General features: G+C 38.4%; 1 protein-coding gene across 3 annotated transcripts in view; it reads right to left on the reverse strand.

The window, feature by feature from the left end:
* Window positions 1-19,399, reverse strand: part of LOC122707784 (complement factor H) — a 192,174-nt gene that overhangs the window by 143,652 nt on the left and 29,123 nt on the right. For all 3 annotated transcript variants that reach the window (XM_043923644.1, XM_043923640.1, XM_043923639.1), the window contains exons 6-9: window positions 18,203-18,373; window positions 15,623-15,796; window positions 11,414-11,602; window positions 10,805-10,981 (exon numbers count right to left, since the gene is read on the reverse strand). In XM_043923644.1, the coding sequence (XP_043779579.1) occupies window positions 10,805-10,981; window positions 11,414-11,602; window positions 15,623-15,796; window positions 18,203-18,373 (711 nt within the window). The remainder of the gene's footprint in view (window positions 1-10,804; window positions 10,982-11,413; window positions 11,603-15,622; window positions 15,797-18,202; window positions 18,374-19,399) is intronic.

The following is a 19,399-nucleotide window of genomic DNA, read 5'->3' on the forward strand; positions in this document are numbered from 1 at the left end:
CAGAGAATTAGAACAAATAAATTCACAATTTGTATGGAAATACAAAAAAATCTCAAATAGCCAAAGCAATCTTGAGAAAGAAGAATGAAACTGGAGGAATTAACCTACCTGACTTCAGAATACAAAGCTACACTCATTAAGACAGCATGATACTTGCACAGAGACAGAAATATAGATCAATGGAACAAAATAGAAAGCCCAGAGATAAATCCACACACCGATGGACACCTTAATTTTGAGAAAGGAGGCAAGAATATACAATGGAGAAAAGACAATCTCTTTAACACGTGGTGCTGGGAAAACTGGTCAACCACTTGTAAAAGAACGAAACTCGAACACTTTCTAACACCATACACAAAGATAAACTCCAAATGGATTAAAGATCTAAATGTAAGACCAGAAACTATATAACTCCTAGAGGAAAACATGAGCAAAACCCTCTGATATAAATCACAGCAAGATCCCCTATGACTCACCTCCCAGAATAATGGAAATAAAAGCAAAAATAAACAAATGGGACCTAATGAAACTTAAAAGCTTTTGCACAACGAAGGAAACTATAAGTGAGGTAAAAAGACAGCCTTCAGAATGGGAGAAAATAATAGCAAATGAAACAACTGACAAGGAGTTTTTCTCCAAACTATACATGCAGCTCATGTAAATCAATTACAGAAAAATAAACGACCTAATCCAAAAAATGGGCCAAAGAACTAAACAGACATTTCTCCAAAGAAGACATACAGATGCCTAACAAACACATGAAAAGATGCTCAACGTCACTCATTATCAGAGAAATGCAAATTAAAATCACAATGAGGTACCATCTCATGGTCAGAATTGCTATTATAAAAAGTCTACAAACAATAAAAGCTGGAGAGTGTGGAGAAAAGGGAACCTTCTTACACTGTTTGTAGGAATGCAAATGAGTACAGCCACTATGGAAAACAGTGTGGAGATTCCTTAAAAAACTGGAAATAAAACTGCCATATGATCCAGCAATCCCACTGCTAGGCATACACATTGAGGAATCCAGAATTGAAAGAGACACGTGTATCCCAATGTTCATTGCAGCACTGTTTACAATAGCTAGGACGTGAAAGCAACCTAGAAGCCCATCGGCAAATGAATGGATAAGAAAGCTGTGGTACGTATATACAATGGAATATTACTCAGCTATTAAAAATGCATTTGAATCAGTTCTAATGAGGTGGATGAAAATGGAGCCTATTATACAGAATGAAGTAAGTCAGAAAGAAAACACCAATATAGTATATTAAGGCATATATATGGAATTGAGAAAGATGGTAATGATGACCCTACATGCGAGACAGCAAAAGAGACAGGATGTAAACAATAGACTTTTGAACTCTGTGGGAGAAGTGAGGCCGGGATGATTTGAGAGAATAGCATTGAAACATGTATATTATAATATGTGAAATAGATTGCAAGTCCAGGTTCGATGCATGAGACAAGGTGCTCAGGACCAGTGCACTGGGATGACTCTGAGGGATGGGATGGGGAGGGGGCTTCAGGATGGGGGACACATGTACACCCATAGTTGATTCATGTCAACATAAGGCAAAAACCACCACAAATTGTAAAGTGATTAGCCACCAATTAAAATAAATAAATTAATTAAAAAATGCTAATAGGAACATATAGCATTATATTATATTATAATAGGAAAATGCTAATAGTAATATATAAATAATTACTTTAAATGTAAATGGATTAAACTCTGCAACCAAAAGACACAGATTGGCTTAATGGATACAAAAATAAGACCCATATATCCCATCTACAAGAGACCCACTTCAGACCTAGAGACACATACAGGCTGAAATTAAAAGGATGGAAAAACATATTCCATGCCCATGGAAATCAAAAGGAAGTTGAAGTGGCAATTCTCATTTCTGACAAAGTAGACTTTAAAATAAAGAATATTATGCAAGATAAAGAAGGGACATTACATAATGGTCAAGGGATCAATCCCCAAAGAAGACAAAATTCTAAACATCTATGCACCCAGCATAGAAGCACTTCAATACATAAGGCAAATACTAACAGAAATAAAAAGGGAAATTGACAGCAACACAATAATGGTAAGGGATGTTAACAGCCCAGTTACACCAATGGACAGATCATCAAAACAGAAAATTAATAAGGAAACACAAGCCTTAAATGAAACATTAGACCAAATGGACCTAATTTATTTCTTCAGCATTTTCCACACAAATCCAAAAGAACACACTTTCTTCTCAAGTGTGCATGGAATGTTTTCCAGAATAGACCATAAAAAATCAAACCTCAGTAAATTATTAAAAATTGAAATTCTATGAAGCATCTTTTCTGACCACAATACTATGAGACTAGATATCAATTACAGTAAAAAAAACACAAACACTTGCAGATTAAACAATATGCTTTTACATAACAAACAGGTTTGTGAAGAAATCAAAAGGGAAATCAAACAATTCTTGAAACAAATGACAATGAAAACACAACAACTCAAAGCATATGGGATACAACAAAACAGTTCTAAGAGTAAAGTTTATAGCAAGAAACAAGAAAAACATCAAATAGACAACCTAACTTTACATCTAAAACAACTGGATAAAGCAGGACATGAGAAAAAAACAAACAAACACCCAAAGTTAGTAGAAGGAAAGAAATCCCACAGATCAGAGCAGAAATAAATGAAAAAGAAATGAAGGAACAATAGTAAAGATTAATAAAATTAAAAGATGCTTCTTTGGGAAGATAAACAAAATTGTCAATTAGTAAAACTCATCAAGAAAAAGTGAGAGAGAAATCAAATCAACAAAATTAGGAATGAGAAAGGAGAGATTAACAGACAACACAGAAATACAAAGGGGCTATTATGAGCAACTATATGCCAATAAAATGGACAACCTGAAAGAAATGGATATATTCTTAGAAAAGTTCAATCTTCCAAGACTGAACCAGGAAGAAATAGAAATTATGAACAAGCCAATTATATGCACTGAAATACAAAATGTGATTTAAAAAACTCCCAAAACATTGAAGCACAGAGCTAGATGGTTTCACAGGTGAATTCTCTTAAACATTTAGAGAAGAGTTAATGCCTATTCTTTTTTTTTTTTAAATACCTATTCTTATAAAACTCTTTCAAAAAACTGCAGAGGAAGGAACACTTACTTCCAAACTCATTCTACAAGGCCATCATCACCCTAACACCAAAACCAGACAAAGACAACACAATAAAGCAAATTACATGCCAATATCATTGATGAAAATAGGTGGAAAAATCCTCAACAAAACTCTAGCAAACAGAATTCAAAAATACATTAAAAAGATAGTACACCATGATCAAGTTGGGTTAATCCCAAGGATGCAAGCATTCTTCAATATACACAAATCCATCAATGTGATATACCATATTAACAAATTGCAAGATAAAACCATATGGTCATCTCAATAGATGCAGAAAAAGCTTTTGAAAAATTTCAACACCCATTTATGGTAAATACTCTAAAAAACGAGCAAAGAAGGAACCTACCTCAACATAATAAAGGCCACATACGAGAAACCCAGAGCAAACATAATTCTCAAAGGTGAAAAACTGAAATCATTCCCTCTGAGATCAGGAAAAGACAAGGGTGCCTGCCCACTCTCACCACTATTAGTGAACATTGTTTGAAAGCCCCAGCTACAGCAATCAGAGAAGAAAAAGAAATAAAAGGAATCCAGATTGGAGAATCCAGATTCGAAAAGAAGAAACAAAACTCTCATTGTTTGCACACAGACAATACTACACATAGAAAACCCTAAAGATACTTTCAGAAAATTACTAGAGGTAATCAGTGAATTTAGCCAAGTGACAGCATACAAAAAGAATACACAGAAATCACCTGCATTCCTCTGTACTAACAATGAAACATTAGAAAGAGAAATTAAGGTATCAATCCCGGTTACCATTGCAACAAAAAGAATAAAATGCCTAGGGAAAAACCTAGCTAAGGAGACATAAGAGCTGTATACAGAAAAGTACAAGACATTGAGGAAAGAAATCAAAGACAACATAAACAGATGGAGAGCTATTCCATGTTCCTGGGTTGGAAGAATCAACATTGTGAAAATGACTATACTACCCAATATAATCTACACATCCAATGCCATCTGTATCAAAATACCAATGCTATTTTTCACAGAATTAGAAAAAAAAGTCTCACAATTCATATGGAAACACAAAAGACATGAAGAGCCAAAGCAATCTTCAGAAAGAAAAATAGAGCTATAGAGCTAGAGGATTCAACCTTCCTGACTTCAGACTGACTACAGAGCTATAGTCATCCAGACAGTATTGTACTGGCAGGAAAACAGAAATATAGGCCAATGGAACAATATAGAAAGCCCAGAGATAAACCCACACATCTGTGGATACCTTATGTTTGACAAAAGAGGCAAGAATATACCATGGGGCAAAGAGACTCTCTTCTATAAGTGCTTCTGGGAAAACTTGACAGCTACATGGAAAAGAATGAAACTAGATTACTTCCTAACACCATACACAAAAATAAACTCAAAATGGATGGAAAACACAGGCAGAACACCCTATGTCATAAATCACAGCAAGCTCCTCTATGACCCACCTCCTAGAGTAGTGGAATAAAAACAAAGATAATCAAGTGGGACATAATTAAACTAAAAGCTTCTCCAAAGCAAAGGAAACTATGAATAAGGTGAAATGGAAATGCTCAGAATGGGAAAAAATAATAGCAAATGAAACAACTGACAAAGGATTAATTTCCAAAAGATATAAGCAGTTCATAGAAATCAGTACCACAAAAACAAGCAACCCAATCAAAAAGTGGGGAAAAGACCTAAACAGACATTTGTCCAAAGACCTAGGATGGCTAATAAACACATGAATATATCCTCAATATCACTCATTATTAGAGAAATGCAAATCAAAACTACAATGAGATATCACTTCACACCAGTCAGAATGACCATCATCAAAAAGTCTACAAACAATAAATGCTGGAGAGGGTGTGGAACAAAGGGATCCCTCGTTGCACTGTTGGTGGGAATGTAAATTGATCCAGCCACTATGAAGAACAGTAAGGAGAGTCCTTACGGAGCAAGGAGTAAAATCACTATATGACCCACCATCCCTACTCCTAGGTATGTACCCTGAGGAAACCAAAACTGAAAAAGACACGTGTACCCCAATGTTCACTGCAGCTCCATTCACAACAGCTAGGACATGGAACCAACATAGCTGTCCATTGACAGATGAATAAAGAAGCTATGCTACATATATACAATGGAATATTCAGTTCAGTTCAGTTCAGTTGCTCAGTATGTCTGACTCTTTGCCACCCCATGAATCACAGCACGCCAGGCCTCCCTGTGCATCACCAACTCCCGGAGTTTACACAAACTCATGTCCATTGAGTCGGTGATGCCATCCAGCCATCTCATCCTCTGTCGTCCCCTTCTCCTCCTGCCTCCAATCCCTCCCAGCATCAGGGTCTTTCCCAATGAGTTAACTTTTCGCATGACATGGCCAAAGTACTGGAGTTTCAGCTTCAGCATCAGTCCTTCCAATGAACACCCAAGACTGATCTTTAGGATGGACTAGTTGGATCTCCCTGCAGTCCAAGGGACTCTCAAGAGTCTTCTCCAACACCACAGTTCAAAAGCATCAATTTTTTGGCACTCAGCTTTCTTAACAGTCCAACTCTCACATCCACACATGACCACTGGAAAAACCATAGCCTTGACCAGATGGACCTTTGTTGGCAAAGTAATGTCTTTGCTTTTTAATATTCTATCAAGGTTGGTCATAAGTTTCTATCCAAGGAGTAAGTGTCTTTTAATAACATGGCTGCAATCACCACCTGCAGTGACTTTGGAGCCAAAGAAAATAAACTCTGACACTGTTTACACTGTCTCCCCATCTATTTCCCATTAACTGATGGGACCAGATGCCATGGTCTTAGTTTTCTGAATGTTGAGCTTTAAGCCAACTTTTTCACTCTCCTCTTTCACTTTCATCAGGAAGCTTTTTAGTTCCTCTTCACTTTCTGCCATAAGGGTGGTGTCATCTGTGTATCTGAGGTTATTGATATTTCTCCCGGCAATCTTGATTCCAGCTTGTGCTTCTTCCAGCCCAGAGTTTCTCATGATGTACTCTGTATATAAGTTAAATAAGCAGGGTGACAATATACAGCCTTGATGTACTCCTTTTCCTATTTGGAACCAGTCTGTTGTTTCATGTCCAGATCTAACTGTTGCTTCCTGACCTGCATATAGGTTAGTCAGTCATAAAAAGGAATGCATTCATTCGAGTCAGTCCTAAAGAGGTGGATGAACATAGTGCCTGATATACAGAGTGAAGTAAGTCAGGAAGAGAAAAGCCAATATCATAGACTAACACATCTATATGGAACCTAGACATGTTGTGCTGATAAACCTCCCGCACAGCAGCAATAGAGACACAGACATGAGAACAGACTCACGGATTGGCTGCCAGGGCGGAGGTAGAGGGTGGGATGTATGCAGGGGGTCAGCATGCAAACTTGCACTACCATAGGCAAAATAGACAGTCAACGGGGATTTGCTGTATGGCTCAGGGAACTCAAACCAGAGCTGGTAACAACCTAGAAGGGTGGGGTGGGCAGGGCGCTGGGAGGGATGTTCATGCGGGAGGGGACATGGGTAAATCTATGGCTGATTCTTGTTGTGTTTGTTAGAACCCAACATGATACTGTAAAGCAATTACCCTTCAATCAAAAATAAATAAATCCAAAATAAACAACTACCCACCCCCAAAATTCCATATGCCAAGGGACCCAGGAGGAGGCTCACTCATGCATGCATGAGGTAAAAGGCAGACAGATCTCTGTCTTAACTGTGATGCCTGCAGTGGCTCATGAACCATCTCAATTCCCTCTCATCTGTACTCCAGAAACCCTGAAAAACCTATCTTATAAACTCATGCATGGAGCTAAGTCTTTCTATGAAACTCCAGGTTTTCACAGGAGGACCTGTCTGCTTCATTCACACACCCTTCCACCCTGCTGCCAGATCCCTGTGGTAACAACTGACTCAGAGGGAAGAGCAACCTTTGGCAGACCACCAGGGAGCATGCACAGAAATTTGGCTTAAATCTGTGGCCCATAAGAATACAATATTAGTAGCATTGAAACATGCATATTATCGCATATGAAGCAGATCGCCAGTCCAGGTTCGATGCATGAGACAGGGTGCTCAGGGCTGGTGCCCTACAATGACCCTGAGGGATGGGATGAGAAAGGAGGTGGGAGGGGGGTTCAGGATGGGGGACACATATACACCCATGGCTGAGTCATGTCAATGTATGGCAAAAACCACCACAATATTGTCAAGTAAATAGCCTTCAATTAAAATAAAAATTTTAAAAAGTAAAACAAAATTTTAAAAAGATACAAAAAAAAAAAATAAAAATAAAAAAAAAATAAATTCTAACTAAAAAAAAAAAAAAAGAAAGTGAAAAAAAAAAAGATGCAAAAAGAAAAAAAGATGTAGTGCTACTTTGGGGGAAACAAAGGACAGGCTGTCAGTACCATTTCTGGTGTACTAATGTGTCTAGACAAGACATAGAAGCAGAGAAATTCTGGCGTAACAGGGATGAGAATGTCAGCAGGTGCCATTTATAGAAGATCTAAAATAGCTGCGGAGTCTCTAGCAGGGTTGAAGGAAGTTGTCTCTCACCCAAAAGAGACTGGTACTTTAATTATAAAAAACAGCACTACAAAAGATCAAGGAAGATGAACACAAAGTATCATGACAGCAACAAAGTATAAAAATCTTCAATATTCACATCCAAAGATGGAGATTTGTGATTTATCCAGTGAAGAATTCAAAACAGCCATTTTAAATAACTCGGTGTGTTACAGAAAATATACAGTAAGATACTTGAACAAAAGCAGGAAAACAATAAACAATGGACAAAACAAGCAGTTTAATAAAAAATTCCAAATCATTAAAAAAAAAGAAACCCTGGTGCTGAAGGCTCCAAGGATGAAACGAAAAACGCATTAAAGAGTATCCACCACAGAGTCAAAAAGGCAGAAGAAACTGTGCGATAGATGATATATCAAAGTTATCCTGTCAAGGGAGATTAAAAATAAAATTTAAAAAAATTTTAAAAACAAAAGAATGAAAAAGAACAAAAAAAGGCTACATGATCTATGCTACATTGAAAACAGAACTGATTTGCAAATTATTGAAGTTCCAGGAGGAGAAAAGGAGATGAGGCAGAAAATATATTTAAGGAGTAATGTCGAGAACTTCCCAATTCAAGAATGATATTTGAATATTCAGGAAGCTTACAGGTGACCAAACTAAATCAACATAAAAAATCCTCTACAACACACATTATAATAAAGTTGCAAAAATCAAAGAAAAATAGAGAAGACTTCAAACAGCATGAGGAAAAAACAAACAAGTTAACAAAACAAAAACCTTGAAATTTACTAAGGAGCCTTCATTTGGATCTTAGCATATCTCTCAGCAGAAACCTACTAGACCAGGAGAAAGTGGGATGATATATTCCAAGTGTTGAGAGAAAAAACTGCCAAAGAAGAATATTTGAAAATATCATTCAGAAAAGAAAAGAATATAAAGACTTCACCAGACCAACAAACACTGAGGAAATTGAACACAACTAGACCTTCCTTGAGGAGGGCATGGCAACCCACTCCAGTATTCTTACCTGGAGAACCCCATGGACAGAGAACCTGGGGGTCTGCCGCCCATAGGGTGGCAAAGAATCAGACACAGATGAGGTGACAGAGCAGACACACAGACCTTCCCTACTGAAATACTAAAAGGAATTATTCAAGCTGAAGTGAAAGAATGCTAATTCACTCCATGAAGATACCTAGTACACTGGTAAATTTAAGTGCACATTCACATTCAGAACACTGCAGTACTTTGGTATGGAATGTTAAACACAACTATTTAAGAGTTAAAGCACAAGAATATAAAAATTACTATAGCTACAATAATTTTTTAATTAAGTACACACTATAAGAGGAGGCAAATCATGACATCAAAAAGATAAAATGGAGAAAAGTAAAAGGAAGGAGATTTAACATGTGGTTGATGTTCATATATTATCAGCAAAAAATACACTGCTCTCTCTGTACGGTGTTTTAGGTAAATCTCATGGTAAACAAAGCAGGAATCCATTCTAGATTCACAAATGGTAAAGAGAAGTTTATTAAATGCATACTACTATAACTAAAATCATGAATTCACAAAGGCAAGCCATCAGAGGAAGAAAGGAATTAGGAAACTATAAAACATCCTGTAAAAAAAAACACATAATATTAATACATCCTTATCTATCAAGAGTTACTCTAAATATAAAGGATTGCATGCATGCATGCTAAGTCACTACACTTCTGTCTGACTCTTTCAGACTCAATGGACTGTAGCCCTCCAGGCTCCTGTGTCCATGGGATTTCCCAGGCAAGAATTCTGGAGTGGGTTGCCATTTCCTTTTCCACTGTTTTCTTCTATCTCAATGAAATTCTTAAGGAATTGCTTTGAATTACTTGTCAGACAAATCGTCCATATCCATTATTTGGGGTCAGTAACTGAAAATTATTCTCTGTTTATATTTTAGTCCTTTGATGTCTGTCCCTTGAAGCCTCACGCTGCTGTGTTTGCATTTAAAGAAGCAGTCACTCCCTCCAGTCTTTACAGACTGACTTGGGGAGGGAAGTACACTGTCACATTGCTAGGGGTTTTGAGACTTTTTCAGACCTTTTTTAAGGATACACCAGTCCCGTAAACTCAGTTCCTCCTGGGAGAGAATTCTGAAGCTCGTATGCTTCTATCAACGCAGCAAAGACAGTCTCCGTGCTGCTTCCCTGGGGCAATGCCAAATGCTCACATCCGTGTGCTTTCCCACAGACCCACGGGGACAGACTGGCTTCTAGATGTCCCTCAGATCTGCAAAGGCTTAGATGCCACCGTGGGGCCCTATGCAGGGAGCTGGCCCTGGGGAGGGGATGTGGATGAGATGAGGGGCCCAGGGATGAGCAGGACCACAAGCACAGTGTCTGCAATGGTTTGGGGCTCCCTGGTGGGGTCTCCACGTGGTCAGCAGGATCCATGTTCCTTGAAGAATTCTAGCCCTGGGGGCTGTGCTCCTGGCCTCTCCCCACGCCCCAGCCACGCAGGTGACCCCAGTGTCCTGGACAAGGGGAGAGAGGAGTGCGCTGGAAGATGAGGACCCGCCCTTGCTCAGGCGCTCTCATCTTCCCCACAGGTGAAAGCCTGTGCCGAGGGGTCTGTCTTGGTGCTAAGCAGGGCCACTCAGGGGCAAAGTGCAGCTCCTCCTCTAACCCTCAGGGACGCGTCCAGTCTCCAATCTTTGTGCTCTAGCAGCTGCTGTCGTGTCTCTGCCAGACTCCTGGACCCCCACAAAGGTACTCTTATTCGCAAATGACAGTCAAAGTCCGCATTTGTATCAGGAGAGACAGTGAGACTCCTGCCATCTTTCTGACCTCACTCTGTTACTACAGGTTTCTTCTTTGTGGATCTTTTCCTATTTTCTTGACTAATGTCTATCAATAGGTACATGTACTTTGTTATATACTTATCAAAAAGTCTATAGGTACACTCACAGACACTTGTAAACAATAAAAATAAATAGTTCCTTTGGCAAAACAAGCGGTTGATATAAACATTTTGCATTGGATAATGCAGCTGAGTCTTAGAAAGTTATAAACATACTGGGATCTCAGCCCAGTTTACTCACTGACGCGGATGCATCTGGGAGGAGGAGACCAGCCGTTCTCGGTGCAGGTCATTGTGTTCTGATTGTTTTCAAGACTGTAGCCGTCATAGCAGTCTACTCTTACAGTTTTACCCTGTAAATATTTTTCTTCACGACGTGGGGTACGTCCATTTTCCAAATAATTGAAACTACATTGTCCTTAGGATCATAAAAGTAATATGAAAGAAATACAACATAAATTTGGTAAAATAGTACATTTAAGATTAACCTTATAGAATTTACATGAGAATGCATTAGTATTCAAATATAACATGTAACAATAAAAATGGAAGCCACTACTACCATGTTTGTGAAAAATGAAAAAGATAATGTTCCACATTAATTGTCTTTAGTTTTTTGATTAAAATATGTATAAATGATGCAGATATTCTTGTAAAGCCTCTGTATCTCTCACAGGATTTACATGAAAAGCCTCTAGTAAAGGGAAGATCTATTTGGATGTTTTTGCTCATAGAACTCATCCCTTGGCCTTACTGTTGTTACACAACACTTAATTGTACTTACTGATATACTTTTGTCTCTTCACCCTTTCCAAGATTTATGCATATAAACTTAAATAGGTTTGCTTACTGAGGCATGGTTCTTCTGGAGACCATCCTTCTGCTGTGCAAGTCAGGTAATCCCAGGAACTTTGTGAAGGAGGCACAAAATGCCAATCACAGTAATAGGAAAACTGTTGATTCACACGTGCTGGAAAGTATCCTCTGTGTGGATAATGTAGCCGTCCATGTTTTATGATTGGATAATTACAAGGTTTCACTTGGAATAAAAAAAGTAGAAATAATGTTTTACCTCAGTGTACAATTGAATTAGAATTAATGTTTCATCTACGAATTATATTCTTGTTCAGTTAATTACACTCATTGCATTATGGTTTCTAGGAAAAGAAAAGTTATAGAAAATTCAGATGATTGAAGTATGTAAGGAAGCCTTGCTGATGAAGATCAAATTATGTCTTTTGGGTCATATTATGTAAAATTTGTATGTGGATTCTTTTGATAGGAGACTATACAGACCTATTAAATGAATTCTCCTTAAGTACAGAAGTCCCAACCTTGTTGCCTAAATTAGCATCTTAATCAAGAGATGAAAGTACAGATTTTATCTTGTGGCTCATCTGCCCTCTTTTTCTTTCTTTTCCATTCTCATCAGAAAACAGAATCCTGACATTTATTCTCAGACCAAGTCAATGTAGGAATGAAACAGATTTTTTTTAATTATCATTCATTAGTTTACTTTTCTGTTTACGGGAAATATGTGATATATATAGAGAACCACAACAATTTTTCATTGATTAAATCACACAGAGTAACATTCTTATTTATCCATCAAACTAGACATTAAGATATATTTTCCTTTGCTTGTCTCATCAGAGAAATGAACAATGAATAATTCTTAATATCCAAATGGTTAAGATGAAGGGAAATCCTTGTTACTTATGGTCTAATTTTAATTGGAGAATGATGTATTTTTCAGTATTTCTTACAAATATTTTAAATGAGGTATAACATACTCAAATTTTACTGTTATTATTACATATTGAGTAATTTTCACATATATGCTTGCTATGTGAATTATAAAATTTGAATCTTTGCATATCTTAGCCCATTTCTTTAACAAAGACTTGTCAATTATACCCTCTCATGGCCTGTAGTCTGAATCTCTCATCACTGATAGATCTCCCCCACTTTTTTGAAGCTTGTCTACATTTTTAAGTTTCAAATGCTTACATAGTTTGATTCCTCTTAAGTAATAGTCTAGGTTTCTTCCCACTCCTTTTTGGAGATTAAAATAATTTCTCTTCATTCTTGACTTTTACAAATTTCATCATGTATGTTAAGATATGTATATCTTTCAATAATTCTATGTTGGACAAGTTTGAGTCTTTGTATTTGCAAGAGCCAAGTGAAAAGAACTCAATTAACTTTGTCATTACATTGTAGCGGAGAGATTTGAGTTCTGAAGATATGATTTCAGAACTAGTACATTTATCATTCTGGTGCATCAAAGAATATGAATACAGTAAAATAATCCACTGAGACTCACTTCCAAAAGGTACGCAAAGAGGGCATAATTAAAAGTAAGCATCATTACAGTGACTGGCCTGAGGCATTTTCCTCATCTACTCTTTCATTTGGTCACATGTGAATCTGTCTTTATCTCTCTAACCAGATCGTTTATTGAAGCACGTATAATAGTCCCCTATAGTTGGAAGGGCATTGATTTTGTCAGGACTCAGAACAGCCTCATTCTTCTCTTACACTCCCACCAACACAGGCTCAGGTCTCATGAGTAGGCTTGGCTGTCCATCATAATGTTGGCTCAGACTGATCTCAAAATTGATGAAAAGTATTCACTAAGTTTTAAAGTGTTTCTAGTCTTTCTGTGGAGAAGGCAATGGCAACCCACTCCAGTACTCTTGCCTGGGAAATCCCATGGACAGAGGAGCCTGGTGGGCTGCAGTTCATAGGGTCTTGAGGAGTCGGACACGACTTCACTTTCACTTTTCACTTTCATGCACTGGAGAAGGAAATAGCAACCCACTCCAGTATTCTTGCCTGGAGAATCCCAGGGACGGGAGCCTGGTGGGCTGCCGTCTATGGGGTTGCACAGAGTCGGACACGACTGACATGACTTAGCAGCAGCAGCAGTCTTTCTGTACCTCTGCAACTTACTCCAAAGATCCAGGCCCAGGATCTTATAATTTTTAAATTTAAGTTCTAAATTTCACGTTATTAGGTCCAACCTCACACATGGGAGTCGTTCTGAGTGATGAATCTGTCCTAATATGGGTTCTCTTTCAGAAGCTCTGTATCATCCAGATGCATCTCCTTTGCAGCATTAAATTAGCTGATGATACAAAAGTGGAAAGGAACAGGGCTGAGGACAAAGTCCTGCATCTCATAATCAGCTCATTTAATGAAATAATGAATATTGATAAACTATTTAAACAGTTTCCTCATGTTGTCCACAAGAACGTCACAAGGTCCTTTGTGGGATAACCTTGTGGTGATATAAATAGAATTGGGTTGATCGACCATTTTCAAAGAGCTTCCCTACGGCCCAGTGGGTGAAGAATCCACCTGCAATGCAGGAGACACAGGAGATGTAGGTTTCATCTCTGGGTTAGAAAGATTCCCCTGGAGGAGGAAATGGCAACCCACTCCAGTACTCTTGCCTGGGAAATCCCATGGACAGAGGATCCTGGCAGGCTGTAGTCCCAAGGATCACAAAGAGTTGTACACGACTGAGTGACTAAGCACACAGCACCATTTTCATAAATCCATCTTCAACAAGATTAAATGTTTTTCTTAAAGTTTTTATGCAGATTAAAATCTGTTTCATATGGCTAATACCTTCATTTTAATGGAACTTATGCTTTGAAAATTCATTTTAAATGTATGCTTGGAATTACTATTAAAGTCATTGAACTGTTTTATATCATTACACTTGTCTTTCATGGAATAACTGGCTTAAGTATGCTGAAATTTTACAGTGTACTGTTAGAAAGAGGAGGATTATTTTAGAGGCAGCAAAGAAGTTGAGGAGTAAAGGACGCATCCCCAGAAAATACTCTGTTCAGTTGACCTGACGCTCTTCTCTATTTTACGGTTTTAGGAAAGTCCATACCGCCTTCCACACTCCTCTCTTCAAACATTAGAGCCTAAGTCCTCACCACTGAGTGTGCAGAACTTAGTGTCCATTTCTAAGGATTACACATGACTGACGTGACAGTGTGTGACCAAGTCATACCTGGTGTGGAGGCTTCTTCCTCCCTCTCTGGGGTCACTGGCCCTGAGGAAAGCGAGCTGTCTCTCAAGCAATCTTCGGAGATGCCCAGCTGGTCAGATGCTGAGGCCTCCCACAAAGCCAGGAGAGTGAGCCAACTTGGAAGCGAAGCCTCCAGCCCAGCTGAGCATCCAGGTGACAGTGGCCCAGGTCAGTACCCTGACTGCCACCCAGGCACAGTGATTCAGAACCAGAACCAGTGAAGCCCCTTCCTCACTCCTGACCCACAGGAGCTCTAAGAACATGGAGGGGTGTTGTCCTACGCCAATATGTTTTCTGGAAAATTTGTTAATTTGGACTATGTATCTCATACAATGGCGTCCCAGTGGGCACAAGTGGTAAGGAAGCCGCCTGCCAATGCAGGAGACACAGGAGATGCAGGTTTCAATCTCTGGGTTAGGAAGAACCCCTGGAGGAGGGCACTCCAGCATTCTTGCCTGGAAAATCCCATGAACAGCAAAGCCTGGTGGGCTACAGTCCATAGGGTGACAAAGAGTCAGACATGACTGAGCAACTTAGCATGCATGCACGCAGGCATCTAATACAATAGGCGCTATGTGATATTATTTTAATGGCTTAGATCCAGTATTACAATTATTTTGCATGCTAAGTCGCTGTAGTCATATCTAGTTCTTTGTGACCCCCTGTGGACTATATCTTGCCAAGCTTCTCTGTCCATGGGATTCTCCAGGCAAGAATAGTGGAGTGGGTTGTTAGAGATTTATATATTCAAAAACACAGCCATATTTTAACTTTGAGTGGCAAAAATTTTAAGTGTTTTTAGTTTACAAAAATGTTTTTATTCCTTTTTTTTTTTTTTTGCCTACTTCAAGAAGCAAATAATGCCTCTAAAAGCCCTGGATTAGGATACACAGTAGGGTAGATACTTGGATTTGCCCTACTGTGTAGGGCATTGTGCCCCATTGTTGTATGTTTAAGAGAAAGAAATTTCACAAATAAGAAGAAGGTCAAGATATGAATGGAACGTACAGGTACATCTCGGAGCAGGTACCCAGCCATCTCTAGTACACGTTGCAACAGTTCCATGGATCTCAGGAATAAAACCCTTTTTACACTCGTAAGTGATTGTATCTTGACCTCTGTATTTGCTTAATTCAGGTCTGTACACAGCATTTGGAATACGAGGAGGATCACATATTATTTCTGAAAAGAAAAAAGGTATGTTCACAATATAGAAATCACATCCCTTAAAATAATCAATGATATAAAAATATAAAAGTGGATGTTTTTAATTTGTTCTTAGTACAGCACAAAAGTCAGTAAAATGAGCACAGCCTCACACCCCTCCTGCTCTATCACTTACATTTCCCTTCACTGTGTTTCTCATCTGATGTATCTGTACCCTCGGTACTCTTGAACCCTCTTTCTCCACAGTCAGCGCACACTTCATGGTATTCCACATTTGGCAAAGAATTCATGATGTATCACTTCAGCTATTCTTTCCACTTTCTGCAAGTTTCTCAGCTTCTGTGTTTCTCACAAGTACTGCTGGCAAATATTCTCCTCCCTCCAGACACTTGTTGCAATAGCACACCATGCCCTTTTGAAGTAGACTTAACCACAGGGATTGCATAGGGCAATGAGATGAATGTGGAAGGAATGTTTTCCTTTAGGGAGGGAGTTGAAAAAGTCATTGAGTTTTCATGTTCTCTTTCCCACAGCTGCAGTGATTAAAGAACATGGAAGGTCATATCTCCATTCCCTGATTCTTACAATTAAAATAATGAGGAGGGTCCCTCCTGACCTATGTTTTCTGGGAAATTTGTTAATTAAGACTATATATCTAATACAATGGGCTTCCCAGTTGGCACAAGTGGTAAGGAATCCGGCTGCCAATGCAGGAGACATAGGAGATGCAGGTTCCAATGAAGGTTGGAAGTGAGCACGCATAGAAAATAAACTTTAGTTTCTTAAGCCACTAAGATTTTGGAATACATTATTCTTATTGTAATAACCTAATCCAGGTTTCAAAACTCCTCTTTCATACAAAGACTCAGGTGAAAGGTGTCTGTTGTAAATACTGAGCTCCACCATTGTAGGGCAAAAGTAGCCATAGACAATACTTATAAGAAATGGGCATGTTTCTGTTCCAGTAAGTCTTAGTTTACAAAAAAGGGACAGGCTGGATTTGACCTGGGGCTATGGCGTGAACCAGACACGGGACAACAAACTGGTTCAAATTTGAGAAGGGAGTACGTCAAGGCTGTATATTGTCACTGTGCTTATTTAACTTCTATACAGAGCACATCATGTGAATTGGTGGACTGGATGAATCACAAGCTAGCATCAAGATTGCCAGGAGAAATATCAACAACCTCAGATATGCAGACAATAGCACCCTAATGGCAGAAAGCGAAGAGGAACTAAAGAGCCTCTTGATGGAAGTGAAAGAGGAGAGGGAAAAAGCTGGCTTAAAATTCAACATTCAAATACCTAAGATCATAGCAACTGGTCCCATCATTTCATGGCAAATACAGGGGAAAAACTGGAAGCAGTGGCAGATTTTTTCTTGGGCTCCAAAATCACTGCAGATGGTGACCGCAGCCATGAAATTAAAAGATGCTTACTCCTTCGAAGAAAAGATATGACCAACCTAGACAGCATATTAAAAACCAGAGACATTACTTTGCCAACAGAGGTCTGTCAAGTCAAAGCTATGGTTTTTCCAGTAGTCATGCATGGACAAGAGAGTTGGATCATAAAGAAGGCTGAACACCAAAGAACTGATGCTTTCAAACTGTGGTGCTAGAGAAGACTCTTTCAGAGTCTCTTGGGTAGCAAGGAGGTCAAACCAGTCAATCCTAAAAGGAAATCAACCCTGAATATTCATTGGAAGGACTGAAGCTGAAGCTCCTGTGCTTTGGCCATCTGATTCAAAGAGCTGACTCACTGGAAAAGACTCTGATGCTGGGAAAGATTGAAGGTGGGGGAAGAAAGGGACAGCAGAGGATGAGATGGTTGAATGGCATCACTAACTCAATAGACATGAGTCAGAGCAAACTCTGGGAGATAGTGAAGTACAGGGAAACCTGGCATGCTGCCGTTTATGGGGTTGCAAAGAGTCGGACACAACTTCATGACTGAACAACAGTGTGCTACACAACAATAGTGTGCTACCGCTTGACACAGGCCTTTCTGATTTATAAAGTTCTACTCAGTCATTTACATCAACTTTGCTAGTACACAACAAGGATCAATTTGCAGTAATCTTTTTTTTTTTTTTAAGTCATGCTTCCCAAGTGGCTCAGTGGTAAAGAATCCAATGGAGGAGACAGAGGTTCAGTCCCTGGGTCAGGAAGATCCCTTGGAGAAGGGAGTGCCAACCCACGCCAGTATCATTGCCTGGGAAATCCCAAGGACAGAGAAGCCTGGCGGGCTACAGTCCACGGGACCTCAAAGGAGTCAAACATGGCTTAGCAACTAAACAACAACAAATAAACACCAATATTCCATTGTCAGAAAAAATAAATTGCTTAATGGTAAGGAGGATACGAGTTAAAGCAACTGGTAAAATATACAGCAAAAGAGGTAGAAGAAATGTAACATTACCTTTACAAGCAGGAGCTGGAGTCCATCCAAATTTAGTGCATACTGTATCTCCTCTCTCACCATATTCAAAACCGGCTGCACATCTATATTGAACTCGTTCATTTACCTTATAAGTTGCCTTTGGAAGTACAGCTTGTCCATTTAAAACGACTGGTGGTTTGCAGAAAATTTCTAAACAAAAGGAATTAAATTCCAAAATGTCTATTATATGTCAAAGTACTGTGCCCCAGACATAAGCTATATAAAGATACAACTTTTGTTTCCATTCCATTAAGTAAATTAGGCCACCAAACAAAGTCCTGTTTTGATTTGAATGCTTGATGAATAATTTATCAGTTGTTCTTAATATTCATTTTGGAAGAAAGTTAAAATTCTGATTTAAATCTTGTTGCTGATTTATTTAGTTGGGGGATAAATTAGTCCTCTTGAAAGAAATAATGGCCAGTAACTTCATCAGCTATATATATATAAAACTGAATACTGAAGTAGTTTCATTGTGATTTATGTAAAACAGCCTATTCATATGTATCCTGGTTTTCTATATATTTTGCTTTATTTCAGATTAATGTTACATAAAGAGGATACTTGTTGTAACTTAAGCATTTTATATATTATAGCATTTTAAATGAATCTTAACATCAGTTTCTAGAGCTGTGGGAAATTACATCAAAAGGATGTTTACCCATTTGGTATTACTAAATATTTATGTTGCCTCCTGTCCTTCATTTGTAGAAAGCTAGAAAACATCATGTATTTAATGGCTTTCTCTTTTTTTCAACTTTTTCTAGGTCTTTTTAAAAAATTTTTTTATTTCCTAATTTTTACTGGCATTTATCTGCTTTACAATTCTGTGTTAGTTTCTACTGTACAGCCCAGTTAATGAACTATATGTATATGTATGTACACATACATATGTATACATATACCCCTTCTTTCTTGGATTTCCTTTCCATTTGTGTCTCCAGAGAGCACTGAGTTCCCTGTGCTATGCAGTAGGTTCTCATTAATTTTCTATTTTATACATAGTATCAATAATGACTATATATATGTCAATCCCAGTCTTAGAATTCATCCCGCCTCCCCTTCCCCCTTGCTATCCACACATTTGTTCTCTACATCTGTGTCTCTATTTCGGCTCTGTAAATGAGATCATCTCTACCGATTTTTTCAGATTCTACATATATGTGTTAATACAAA

The sequence above is a fragment of the Cervus elaphus genome, chromosome 14 (assembly GCF_910594005.1).
Source record: "Cervus elaphus chromosome 14, mCerEla1.1, whole genome shotgun sequence".
NCBI lineage: Eukaryota > Metazoa > Chordata > Mammalia > Artiodactyla > Cervidae > Cervus > Cervus elaphus.